The sequence below is a fragment of the Vitis vinifera genome, chromosome 16 (assembly GCF_030704535.1).
Source record: "Vitis vinifera cultivar Pinot Noir 40024 chromosome 16, ASM3070453v1".
Taxonomy (NCBI): domain Eukaryota; kingdom Viridiplantae; phylum Streptophyta; class Magnoliopsida; order Vitales; family Vitaceae; genus Vitis; species Vitis vinifera.
The window spans coordinates 16,303,633-16,317,947 of record NC_081820.1 but is presented as its reverse complement, the minus strand read 5'-3'; the positions used below and the strand labels follow the sequence as shown (position 1 = coordinate 16,317,947).

General features: G+C 41.8%; 1 protein-coding gene across 1 annotated transcript; it reads right to left on the bottom strand.

Annotated features, from left to right (window-relative positions):
* Positions 1 to 208: 208 nt before the first annotated feature.
* Positions 209 to 1,746, bottom strand: LOC100245014 (oxoglutarate-dependent flavonoid 7-O-demethylase 1). Its single transcript, XM_059743369.1, has 4 exons — positions 1,492 to 1,746; positions 1,001 to 1,245; positions 581 to 905; positions 209 to 496 (listed from the first exon to the last, which is right to left on the bottom strand). Exons 1-4 carry the CDS (start codon positions 1,744 to 1,746, stop codon positions 248 to 250), a joined length of 1,074 nt encoding a protein of 357 aa, XP_059599352.1. The 3' UTR covers positions 209 to 247.
* Between the last annotated feature and the right edge of the window lie 12,569 nt (positions 1,747 to 14,315).

Sequence of the window (14,315 nt, the reverse complement as noted above, 5' to 3'; positions counted from 1 at the left end):
TTTTTTAATGATAAACCTTAACAAATTTAAATTGAACATATGTTATCAAACAACATCTTAGTCCAATGTAGCCAGCCTTGGGTTCGAATCCCCCAGCCTGCAAAATAAATAATGGGCCTGCAACCCCACCTGGGGTTCTCGAAAAATCGGCGTGAAATTTTTCGATATTTCAAACATTGAAACCAATGGCCTAATTTGCCCCAAACCATTTCATTCTGTACCAACCATTTATTCTTCATTGTTTGTCTCATTTTTTTATCTTCATATGCTCCAGGTAAGATTTTCCATCCAGCTTGCGAGAGAAGAAATCTTCGTAGTATTTTTCCATGCCAATTCGCTTGAACACTGGGAGGTTTTGAGGAGTTATCAAACCAGCAGCAGGTCCAATCTCAGCTGAAAATTTGGGGCTGAAAAACATGGCAATAGAGATCCTCTCTTTTGTACTATTTACAGTTGCCCTATGCTCAATGCTAGTATACATCCCATTGCTCACAATCTGCAAATTAAACAGCAAGGATCACTACTGTATAGCCAAAAAGAGAAGCAAATTCTAGTAAAAGAATTAGAAGTAGGGGAAAACCTCTAGAATGTCTCCAACATTAACTACAAGTGCATCTGGGAGGACGTTTACAGGAATCCAAACCCCATCTTTCTTTATTTGGAGGCCATCTACTTCATTAACTTGAAGAAGAATGGTGATGCCTGTAGCATCGGAGTGAGGCGCAATGCCCATAACCATCTCTGATTGTGGACATGGAGGATAGTAAGTCATCCTCACTGCCTGCTTTCCATCATCAAACAACTCTTCCATTTCTCTCTTGTCCAGCTTCATAGCTTTAGCCATCAACCCTAGAAGTCTCATGGCGAGTTTCTGCGAGTCTGATATGTACAATTCCAAGTTATCCCTGCAGTGATCAAGAGAAAAAAAAAATGTATACATGACTGGCAGAAAAACAAGAATTAAGTATCCCTGAAGAAGAAGAAGAGGGATCAGGAGAACCTTAGTGACGGGGGGAGCTGTGGCAATAGATGTGGCTTCCTCCTATGAATAGGGTTGGTTAACATGTAAAACCTATCACCCCAGTCAAGTTTTTGATCTTCTGATCGGATTATAGACGGCCCATATCCTTCAGCATCAGCTGGCGTCTTATATTTCATCTTCTCTTCCAAGGGAAGCTTGTAAAATTCTACAATCTCATGTTTCAGGTCCTCCACAAGGGAAGAACTGACTCCATGATTCACCAACTGTGCATCAACCCAATTGTTAGTTTCTATGATCTTATTAGAAAAACAGGACAAAGTCCATGAAATATAAGGGTCTGTTTGCCCCTATTAAAGGGAGTCTACTTTATACAAATTATAATGCACAAACACTTCTTGGTCTTCACAGATTAATGAAACCAGATTTCATGCTCATCCAAACAGACCCTAAAATTTCAAGTGCAATAGCATTAATGAGTAGACAAACAAGTGAAGATTGCAGAGAAAAACCTGAAAGAAGCCCCATTCTTTGCAAGCTGAGTGCAACTTGTCTAGTTCAAAATCTGTGGTTTCACTCATAATCAAACGTTTCATGTCGATGGTGGGGATATCGGGCAGGGCAGCATTCTCTCGGAGAACGGGACGCTCCTGATCCTCCAAGAGAAAGATTTGTGGCACTGTAGCCATGGGCTGTTTGGCCAGCTCCTGAATACTCAGTATAGAAGGAGGAGTGCCAAAGCTTGAAGACGGTATCGATGATGCCATTGCTCATTGACCTAACTGAATGCCTCCATTCAGCAACACTAATGTATGTATTTATAGAACAACAAAACTATTTAACGAACATGTGCCTAAGACTCTGCCTAACATTCATGTTCAGCAATCAGACTATTTTAAGTTAGCAAGATCGATTCATAATAATGAGAGTTGGCTTCTAAATAAAGATAAATTAGAAGAGACGCTTCAATATTTCTTTATGGATTTCTTTGTTTATAGTGAAACCCATGTGGTGTGTAACCAACATATAAATTATAATATGCACATATTATTCATCACGTGAAATAAGATGGTCAAACAAATGATTACTTATGGGTTGGAATTTTCCATCCAACAGCTATTAAGCGTATCATTGAAATTGAAGTCCCTTGCGATGCATCAACTTTGACTTGCCCACTTCTTGAATTCATCTTGATTGATATAGCTCACAACGGTTCACTTGTATACTTATTCATGTTCACTTATGATTTCTACCGAAGAGAGATATCCTTGTAAACTCATAATTTTGTAATAGCAATATAATAGGTGTGGGGGCTCCCCTCCCTCCACGTGTCTCTTTTTTGACCTGAACTCCTTAACCGTCTAGCACAGGTATACAAGCCGTCTAGATCATCCTGTCTAGATCACACCCAATTCCGTTTGGCACCAAGCATGAGAAGACCCTTTTCATTTATAGGGTCAAACGGCAAGGGGAGGTCGGACCCCCCTAACAGGTAGGACTGTCTAGTCAAATCTTCAAGACCTGCTGGCATGCGTAATCATTCACACATGACATGTGAACGGCCGATGGGACCTCTTATAGCCCTCAAGTCTATGTCAATTAATTGCTGCATATAACCCCAGACCATCAACAGGTTGAGAGGACAGGCGGTTGCATGGTCTAAGATCCTGACACGTCAATTAATGGCACATGCTAGCCACCCAAAGGTGTGATGATTGCCCAACTGCCTGCAAGACAATCATCATTACAGAAGAAAGTCATAGTGCCTAGTCAGCACTACAGTGGCATTCTTATCAGCACTATATAAACCCTCCAAAAAGCACAAACAAGGTATGCTCACATACGTCTATTCACTCTCTCTCACTAAGCAACATGAGCTATTCTTACTTGACTTAGGCTTCGGAGGGGCATGCCTAGACCACCTGTTTGGACATCATTTTTTGTATAGGAAAGGAGTCCATCCAATTTTATTATTACTATGCAGACTCTCTGAGTGGCACAAAGAAAGGAGGAAGGTTGTTTGACTATCATACAGCTGGACGAACCTGATTCCAATTGGCTCATAATCAACATTGGTGTCGTATGTGGGAACGACTAAGGATGTCAACACCCTGTAGAAGCCGATCATCAGCTATGGGTAGCGAGAGCTACTTTAGCTGGCGTGAAAGCATGGAGAGACGCCAACGCGAAAATGACCAGTAGATGCAGTCTTTGATCTACTAAACAAAGGGACTCAATGAAGAAAATGAAGAGTTGCGTGCCCAAATGTTATCGGCGAGCCCCTCTCAAAGCCGGCAACCCCGAAGCCAGCGAACAACCTTAAGACGTACTTACGAGGCATCTTTCCCTGGGAACGCAGAGTTCCCCACTTGCAGTCACATGATGTGGTCTAAGGAGAAACTTTCACCAACTGCCAGGTGAAGTTGGACGAATGCTCAGACTTTACATAGGTGTCAACAAAAAGGAGGTGCGATAGGTCATGCCTATCCGATGCGATGTGAGCCCGACTAGAACCTCAGACACTGGGCATAAGGGGAAAACCATGAGTAGCAGAAACCCTGGAGACCAGTCTGGGTCCCTCAGTCACAACAAACATCTTGGAGTGGCCTTCCCATCCCCCAAAACAATGGCAAGTTGGGACCCCAGTAGATTGGGCTCCACCCGGCTCTGTCAGCCGACTATTGGATGACATGCTATCCACGTTGTTTGGCTCTCACATTATTAACTATGAGCCCTCAAGGGGGTTAATAGTACCAAAATTCACGACATACGACGGAACAAGCAATCCATTCAATCATATCATGCACTATTGGAAACTTATGACCCTTGACATAGGGAATGATGCACTACTATGCAAAGTCTTTCCAACCAGCCTACATGGCTAGACACTCTCGTGGTTCCACTGCCTCTCGAAGAATTCCGTGAACAATTTTTGGGATCTACTGGAAGCCTTTGTGGGACACTACCTATGTTCAGCTCGCCACAAGTAGAACATAAGCACCCTATAGAACATCAAGATGTAGGAAAACGAATCCCTTAAAGACTTCATGAAATGGTTCGAACAAGTTGTGCTCCAAGTGGAGTCTTACAACATGGACCCCATCCTGTAAATCTTCAAGAAAATCATCATCTGGGTACATCGTTCTTTGAGTCTCTTGCGAAGAAGTCGTTAGCAACGATGGACAATTTGTTCAAACGAGCAAATAAGCACTTTTTGCTCGGAGACTACATCCGTGTCGACTACTCAGCAGGTCTTGGTCACCAATCATCTGACCAAGAACGACCATGCAAGAAACTTTAAGCCCTCAAACCAATTGAGGCAAGCTAATAAGGGGTGGGACAGCCAGCAGCAGTCGAATCAAGCTAGTTTAACCCCCCTCAGTATCTTATACGAAAAACTCCTCTTAATGATCCGCGATTTGTCTGATTTCAGGTGGCCAGAGCCGATCAAGATGGATCCGACTAAACAGGATCGGAGCCGAAGGTGCACCTATCATAAAGATCATGACCATACCACTGAACAATGCAGAAGTCTCCACTACTTAGTGGAAAGACTAATCAGGGCAAGGCACCTGAAACAATACGTTCACACAACTGGCGGGCAAAGAGAGACGACTCGAGATCTAGTCGTCCAAGCCCTCACAACTACAGCAACTCCCAGAGTTGTCATCAACTACATTCACGAAGGCCCTGCTGAAGATAAATACAACTCCAAATGGAAAAGGCAAAGGTTGCTTCGCGTGGCCTTCGTAAGAGAACGAATCAGCTCCATTTAGCACAACTTGCCAGAAGGAAGTATGTGCCTTATCGACAACACAATTACCTTCCCTTTGATAAATGCTAACTAAGTATTGTAACCACACGAAGACACCCTAGTCCTAACCCTGGGAATAAGCGGGTTTGATGTGAGAAGGGTTCTAATTGATCCGGGTAGCTCAGCTGAGCTCTTACAAATGTCAACCTACAGGCAAATGGGCCTCCCATCGTCTACCTTAAAAAACCCAAGATGGCTACTATCTGGGTACAACAGAGCCACAACAACTTCTCTAAGCGACGTTGTGTTACCCGTCCAAGTTGGCCCGGTCACCCTAAACGTGCAATTCTCGGTGGTAGAGGATTTATCCATTTTCAACGTCATCATGGGACGCGCATGGATTCATGGTATGAAAGTCATTCCCTCTTCATACCATCAAATGGTGAGTTGCCTCATCGAGGGCGGACAAATCGACCTTCTTGGCAGTCAGTTAGCCGCACGCCAATGCTATCAAGTGGTGCTAGATTCCAGACACCCAGCCAGCGATGAGACACGCCCGGAACCATCAAATGCAAAGAAGCAATAACAATAACTGAACCCGACAGAGAAGGATCCACATGCGGTTGATCCACTCCAACCATTGTGTCTTTCGCTTGACACAAATCAAGTTACCTATACTAGCTCACTTCTTACGCCGAGTGAATTGAAGCTGCTCAAAAGCGTGCTTCAGTAGAACAAAGATGTCTTCGCTTGGACTTATTCTAACATGCTAAGAATCCATCCATCAGTGGCCTCTCACCGGCTCAACATCATACCTTCCTCGCATCCCGTTCATCAGAATGTTCGACACTTCCATCCGGATAGGCAGAGGATCATCTAGGCGAAGATTGACAAGCTGCTCGCAGCCGAATTTATCAGGGAAGTCGAGTATCCAAACAGGTTGGAAAATGTGGTGGTTGTTCCAAAGAATGGTGGGAAATGGCGAGTTTGTGTCGATTACACCAACCCGAATGATGCTTGTCCGAAGGATAATTTTCCCTTACCCCAAATAGATCAAATAGTTGATGCCACCGTCGGGCATGGAATCCTTTCCTTTATAAACATTTTCTCTGGATACCACCAGATCCCCATGTTCTAATCGAATGAAGAAAAGACAGCCTTCGTGACACCACACGGGTTGTACTGCTATAAAGTCATTTCGTTCAAGCTCAAGCATGCTAGCGCTACTTATCAGAGATTAATGATAAAAATCTTCAAGCCTTTGATCGGCCGAACTGTGGAAGTTTGCATCAACGACATTTTCGTGAAAAACATAACCCGAGACGAACACACTCAACACCTAGGAAAAAGATTCTGCCTAATGAGAACGTACAACATGAAACTTAATACAGATAAGTGTGCTTTTGGTGTTAGGGCGGGAAAGTTTCTAGGATTTATGGTGACCCAAAGTGGAATCGAAGTTAATCCGAATCAGATAAGAGCCGTCCTTGAAACACTTGCCCTGAGTAGCAAAAAAAATAAAAATTACAGCACCTCACGGGTCATCTGGCCGCGTTGAGGCGTTTTATAACCTGTTTCACAGACAAGCTAAGGCTTTTCTTCCTCACGATTAGGAAGACAAACATGACTTGCTAGACGGATGAATGCAAGCAAGCATTTGAGGAAGTCAAACGCTACCTCACTAAGCCACCCATTCTAAGCAGCCCCCAGTCTAGCGAACAAATCTACATGTATCTAACCGTGTTTGATTGTGCGGTCAGTCTTGTTCTATTTCAACACATAGGAGACAAAGAGCAAAGACCCGTCTACTATATGAGCAAAGCAATGGTAGACGCAGAAACTCGGTACTCCAGAATGGAGCAGACGACCTTAGCCCTGAAAAACACAGCCCAGAAACTCCGTCCTTACTTTTAGGCTTACTAAGTGACTGTACTCACAAATCAACTGTTCTGAAGCACCTTATACAAGCCAGATCTATCCGGACGAATGTTGAAATGGGCCATTGAGTTGAGTGAGTACAAAATCAAATACCAACCAATATTAGCATTGAAATGACAAGTCATGGCTAACTTTATGGTTGAACTCCCCCACAAACCATCACATCTAGATGAGTTCCTTGGGGAGGGATGGTAGACACTTTATGTGGACGGAATGTTTAGAGTTTCCAGTTCCAAAGTAGGTTTGATCCTACAATCACCAACTGGAGAATTGTTAGAGCAAGCTATCTAGCTCAGCTTTTTTGCCTCTAACAATGAAGCAGAGTACTGATTACTACTCAAAAAGTGCTATTTTGATAGCTTGTAATTAACTCTTTTAAACACTTTTGAGTAGTAGTTATTGCCTTTTAACCCAATTAACTTGTTAAGGACCCTTGCAATCAATTCTAATCAAATTGTGTTAAGTTTTGGTGTTTTGATAGCTTTTTGATCACCAAAACAATCCAAGAATGAGGGAGAATTGTATATAGTTCATGGCAAAGCAATGAAGAGCTCAAATTCATGAAGAACCAAGCTTTGGAGCTCCATAGCCCTTTGCCAAAGTCGTTCAAAGTATGCAAGGAGAGAGGAAAAACAGAGTGAAGAAAACAGAGGAAAGCTAGCTGCAGTCTTCTTTTGCACTTTTGGAGCACTTCCCGAAGTCCATTTTCTACATTCTATATACCATTTCAAAGCTCAGGAAGTCAAGAATCCAATGCTTCAAACGGTACGCGATTTGGAGTTGAAACGAAGGAGTTACAGCCATTGCAAGCAGATCACTCCAAAGTGTTGCGAAATCAGCCTTTTGTTGCGAGAATTTCGCAGCCTTTTTGTACAGTGCTATGGAATTCCTCCTGAAGCTACCCGATACATGCCGCAAGCTGGAACTCTGAGAACCTCAAGGTGGAAGCCAATTTCGCAGCCCTGCGAGTTTAACTTGTTGTTGCGAAAATATTTCGCAGCCCTCTTGAGTGTCTGCGAAATCTCGCAGACACCATTTTCACCTGCGAAATGTCCTTAGTGCTTCCCGATATTTTTGCACCGACTCTTTTGGATATTTTTCTTCAGATATTTTTGTATAAATTTCCATTCTTCTCCTTGTAAGCCACCAACCATAAGATTTCTTAGCTAGGAAGGTTGGAAAAACTCCTCTATATATATTCCCTTGCATCCAATGTAATCATATCATCAATCATATATGTAATCCATCGATCAATATATAGAATATACAGAGCCTTGCTCTGTTTTTCCTTCTCTTTCATTTTTCATTTCTTTTTATTTCTAGCCAACCAAACTCTGAGGATTTTTCCTCAGAGGATGAGAGGCTAAGTTTTTTGTCTCTTGGAGTGAGGAAAGCCGGGTAAGTTTCCACATGCATAATTTGGAAGTTTTGTTGTTTTAGTTTTTAATGAAGAGAAAGTGTAACCCGTTAGTGATTTCTATGTTTTTAGTTAACTTAAAACACCTTAGAGTCACCTGGGCCAACACTTGGTAAGGCAAGTGATTTCCAACCATGGAAATGCACTAGTTTACCCCTTGCGAGCCTTTGGGAGGTGACTTGAAGGTAGGATTTTCTAGAATAGCCAACACTTGGTAAGCTTTTGGACTCCAAGGAGACATCCATTAGTTATCTCTTGCGAGCTTTTGACGGGTAATCCAAGGTTAAAGATCACCTTGAATGGCAAGTGCTAGGTGAGAGGTATGAGCCATTGCAAAGTGCATCAGTGAGAGGGATTTAATGTTTGAACCCATTAATGGGAAGCATCTGTACAACACCGGTTGGAGAAGGAACTATATGTTAATTCTCTAATGCGAGGAAAAGAAACAAGTGACCGGAACTCTCATTTTTGTATGAGGAACTTGAGCCTAGTGATCTGAACTCCAAGAAACATCTTTTCTTTGTAGTTAAAATCAGTTACTATTTTTGGTTAGCTTAAAACCAACCTTTTCAACCAAAGATTATGTTTTCTTTTAAACCTAACCTTGAAATGAAAAGGCACCAATTCAGCTTTGAATTAATATCATTTGTGAAGTGAAAACCCATCCCAGTGAACGATCCTAGAGCCACTATACTATAGTAGCTTTTTCTTTGCTACCCTAGTATATGGTGTTATAGGTTATAAATTTTGTTGATCACTCCCTCAATCAAGGAGCACCAGCTGGACACGAATCAGCTGAAACACCAAGTGGGCACGAATCAAATGGCGCCGTTGCCGGGGATCGAACCCCGAATCAAATGGTGCCATTGCCACTGCCGCTGCTAGGGACGAATCAAATGGCGCCGTTGCCGGGGATGGTGCCACTTTACAGTGATATCACCTTTTCAGAGTACTTGTGATCTTCATCACAAGTTTGGTGACTTTTCTTTTCCTTTAACTAACTCTTTTTATTTCTTTATTGTTCATATTTTAGTATACCTTTTATTTAGTTTTTAGTTTACCTTAATTTTCTTTCTTTGAAGTGTTTTTCTTTTGTTTTCTTTTGTGTTCTCTGTTTTTAATTCACAAATTGCTAGTTGTGCATGCTATATTGATTACGAGATAGCAGAGGAAGTCATGAACTTCATGAGTTATGTGGCTGAAGTTTCAAGAGGATGGGATGAACCAAATGCTCGAGATATGGGAAGAATGACGTCTCAACCTAAAGCTAAGGGTGAGATGTATATTTTGAATGATGGTATGAACATGAAGGCAGAGATTGCAGCTATGGAAAGGAGATTGGAAAAGCTAGAAATGACAAATATGCAGCCAGTGCAAGCCATCTCTCAGACACCATTGCAAGCTATGCCTTGTGCCATTTGTCTATCTTATGAGCACTTGGTTGAAGAGTGTCCTATCATTCCAACGGAGAGGGAAATGTTTGGTGATTGCAACACCTACAATTCCAATTGGAGGGACCATCCAAATTTCTCTTGGAAACCACAGCCACCTCAGTATCAGCAACCTGCTCAAGCACCACAGCAAGCCTCAAACCTTGAACAAGCTATGCTGAATCTTTGCAAGGTCGTGGGAGATTTTGTTGGAAAGCAAGAAGCCATCAATGCTCAACTCAATCAAAGAATTGACAGAATGGAGAGTACTTTGAATAAAAGGATGGATGAAATGCAAAATGATATGGCCCAAAAGTTAGATATTCTCCAAGATTCAATCTCAAGGCTTGCCAACCTCAACACAGTGCAAGAGAAAGAAAACTATCCTTCTCAACCTTATCAAAATTCCAAGGGCATCCATGAAGTGGAGGCTCCAGAGGGAGAATCTTCAATGGTGAAGGAAGTTGAAGAGGTTATCACTCTGAGGAGTGGTAAAGAGGTTGATCTGCCCACATGCAAGCTAGAGCATAAGGTAGAGAGTCAAACAGAGAAAGAAAAGAGGGAGGAAATCAAAGGAAAGAAAAAGGGGAAAAGCATAGAGAAAGATGGCTATACTGTTAATGTACATGAAGAACCACAGAGGATAGTCATCAAGGAAGAATTGATGAAGAAACACATGTTTCCACCTTTTCTCGAAGCTTTGTATGGCAAAATCATACAGAGAAAGCCCCAAGTGAGGGATGCAAACTTCATATGGGATCCGGGCAAGCTAAATCAGGAGCAAATTTTTTGATGGACTTAGTCTTTTTAAAGACTAGCTAGTCCATATCTTTTTGTTTTGTTTTTTTTTACTTGTTTTAATTTTGATTTCAATGTTTTAATTTTGATTTCAATGCTTTAATTTTGATTTCAATGCTTTAATTCTAGTTTGTTTTGATGTAATATAGGTTTTTGGATGATCAAAATCAAGAGAAATTGCAAAGAAATTGAAGAAAAAAAATCGGAGCAAAATCGGAGTCAAACGGAGCGAAAACAGGGGAGAAACAGGAGAAAAACAGGGGTCTGCGAGATTTCGTAGCCTCTGCGAAATCGAAATTTTGCTGCGAAACCAGTTCGCAGCCCAATTGCCCTCTCTGCGAAAATTTTCGCAGCTGCGAAACCACTTTTGGCACACGAGTGCCACTTCGCAGCACAGGAGCCCCCATTTCGCAGCTGCGAAAGCGACTGCGAACCACCAAAGCATGAAAACCTCCATTTCGCAGGGAAAGCTCCATTCCGCAGAGGATTTGGCAGCTGCGAAACCATTTTTGGCACACGAGTGCCACTTCGCAGCACAGGAGCATTTGTTTCGTAGCTGCGAAACGCATTGCGAAGTGGTAAAGCCTGATTTCGCACCAAAAGTCCCATTCCGCAGGGTATTTCGCAATTGCGAAGCCGGTTTTGGCACACGAGTGCCATTTCGCAGCACAGTGACTCCCATTTCGCAGCTGCGAAACGGCTGCGAAGTTCCAAAAAGTGAAAAATCCCAATTTCACAGCCGCACCCCCATTTCGGCAATTGTTGGACACATTTCGATCACTTCCTGAAGTTCAAATTATGCATATAATATCTCATTTGAAATCTTGGGAAGTCATGAGTCCACAGCTTCAAACGGTACTTGATTTGGATTTGAAACAGAAAAGTTATGGCTGTTTGAAGATGACTGTGCAAACCATGAACGGAAATGTCGCACCTCCATTTCGCTACTGTTGGACACATTTTTGAAGCACTTCCTGGAGCTCAAATTATGCATACGATATCTCGTTTTAAAGCTTGGGAAGTCAGGAGTCCAGTGCTTCAAACGGTATGCAATTTGGAGGTGAAATGAAGAAGTTATGGTCGTTTGAAGACAAGCGCGCAAAGCTGAACGAGAATTTCGCAGCCGAGACGCCATTTGGAAGGGTGTTTCGCAGCTGCGAAACTACTTTTGGCACACGAGTGCCATTTGCAGCATAGTTCCCTTCATTTCGAAGCTGCGATACAGTTGCGAAATCACTTTTGAGCTGCGAAATGAGCTGCGAAATCAATTTTGAGCTGCGAAATCACTTTTGAGCTTTGAAATGGATGCGAAATGATCTCCAAGCTTCAGAATGGCTGCGAAAATGCTCCAAGCTTCAAAAATGGTCTGTGAACATGCCACTTTTCTGCGAAATGATCTCCAAGCTTTGATATGGTTGCGAAATCACCTCCAAGCTTAGAAATGGCCATCAAATTGCGAAATTGACTTGTGAAATGGAGGGTGATTTACAAAAACACCTTGCAAAGCCAAGGGAAGTTGTTAAAATGCCATCAGAGCCCTGCAACCATGCATATGAAGAGGAGAGCCCCGCACACCCTGGGATCACACACACCAAGCCTCTCACTCCATTTTTGACCTCCTAAAACCATCAAATCCCATAGCTACCAACTGAAAGCTCCAGTTGAGGAGACTATGCCACCTAAGGAGACTACCAGAACAGAGGCCAAAGTCCTGATCCAACCCATTCAAGAAACTACCACAGACGCATCAGCTCCACAGGACCTTACCATTACTTGATCATCTCTTTACTTTTTGCCTTTACATATTATATTAGTATAGATAGCTCCATGTTTTGATGTCTTATATTTTGGGATTGGATGTATTACTGATGATACATCATACATAGACATCATTTTTTGTTTAAACTTAGCATTTTTCTATTTCCTCTACTCACTAACTCTTATGTTTTCTTTGAAACATGTGGTTTCTCCTATACGACTCAAACTCCATGTCATACAAGAGGTACCACTTCCTCCCTATTTTTCAATCGCTTTTGTCACATTGAGGACAATGTTCAGCTTGGTTGGGGGGAGAGTTGAGGAAGTAAGTATTGTTAATAATGCTAAGTTATTTTGGTAATTTAGTTGTTTTTTGCTTAATTTTAAAATTTTTTAAAAGTTTTTATTCTACTCTCCATGGTTATTAAGGAAAAATTTTCAAACTAAAATTGGAGAAATTGAATTTTTGTCTTTTTACTTGACTTAGATTTTGTATTATGCTTATTAAAGTTGATGAATTGTTGAAACTTCTATTGAAGTCAACCTTAGTTCTTCCACTTTAAGCTATCCACACACTGTGCACAGTAGGTTCCGAGTATAAGATGAAAAACTATTTCCCTCTTGACTTAGGGAAAATTTTAGACTTGGTACCTTTGACCTCATTTAATAGTGTTGGGACACCTTATAAAAGGCCAATGAGTCTTTGAAGAGAAAAAAGAAAGAAAAAAAAAATGTTTGCTTGCCTTGAAACCCGAGCAAGGTCTGAGGGGTATATGGTGAAAATCTTTAAAACCTGGTGCCCTAAGCCTTCATTGGTTGGGAGTCACCGACCTCAATGCTCGTTACAAGGGTGAATAGGTGGAGTTTAACATACTGTAGGTGCTTGGGTATTAAAATTCATTCTCAAAAGTCCGGGGTGAAATCCGAGGAGTTAGTGGTTGAAAAATCCTTAAAACTTGATGCCCTAAACCTTAATTGGTTGGGAGTCATCGATGGACCCCCGTTACATGGACAATTTATAAAAAAAATACCTTTAAGCCTTGTACTCCTACAAGAAAAAAATTGTGAAAGAAAAAAGGTGCGTTCTTAGCCTATTGGAGGTTGATTAGTTTGCTAAGCTTTGAAAAGAACTAGGTTGGGGGGAGAGATTAGTTTAACATACTATATTCGGAAACTAATAAATAACACTTAGATTTTTGTGGAAGAGTAAGGTTTGATCCTTTGGAAGTGGAAATGATTTTAAAGCTTAAATTTGCATAATGCCTTCTCTTTAAGAATTGTGATTAGACAAGTTATTTGATAACTCTTGTTGAAGTTTGAGTTTTATTTCTTTAATGTTCCATGTGAGAGTTAGATCATCATGCCACTTGAGAATTGTTTTTTGATCAGCATGATGTTGTAAATTATAGTATTGTTTATTTTTATTTTTCTCTCCTTTATTGCTAAGGGACTAGCAATATGTCGGTTGGGGGGAGTGATTACTACTCAAAATGAAGCAGAGTACTAGGCTATCTTGGCTAGACTTGGCCTTGTCCTTACTTTGGTTGCAACCAAGTTGGAAATATGTAGCGACTCCCAACTAATCGTTGGGTAAATTCAGAAAGAATATGAAGCAAAGGATGAACGAATGGCTCCTTATCTCACCATAGTAGAAGATCGCTTGAAAAAGCTAGACGAATGGACGGTTATATGGGTACCCTAGATAGAGAATTTGAACCATGACGCATTAGCCAGAATTACTGTCACTCTCTCTATAAGGAAGCGGTCATGCTGCTTGTCTACCTCCAAGCCATATCCTCGATCACACTAGAGCAAATATTTAGTACTACTGAGACGGACCCCGGCTGGATGCACGACATTGTGAAATACCTCAAGGCGGGAGAACTACCAGAGAATGAGAAACATGCACACAAAGTCTGCATACAATCCGCCCGTTTCACTCTAATCAATGAACGTCTTTATAGACGATCGTTTGGAGGACCATACCTAAGATGCTTAAGCGATCCGAAAGCTAAGTATGTCCTAGCCGAACTACACAAAGGCGTATGAGGCAAGGACGAACCCTAGCACATCGCATGCACACGCAAGGGTACTATTGGCCAACAATGAAGTAAGATGCTAAAAATTATGTTAAGAAATGTGATCGGTGTTAGAGGTACCCTCCCATCCCCCGTGTGCCTTCTGAAGTTCTCAATCCGGTCATAAACCCTTGGTTGTTCACACAATGGGGGATGGATACAG

Coding starts and splice junctions, on each gene's coding strand:
- LOC100245014 (XM_059743369.1), bottom strand. CDS start 1,746: ATGGCATCATCGATACCGTCTTCAAGCTTTGGCACTCCTCCTTCTATA. Junction 1,246..1,491: donor AAGAATGGGGCTTCTTTCAG/GTTTTTCTCTGC, acceptor GTTGATGCACAG/TTGGTGAATCATGGAGTCAG. Junction 906..1,000: donor CAGCTCCCCCCGTCACTAAG/GTTCTCCTGATC, acceptor TGATCACTGCAG/GGATAACTTGGAATTGTACA.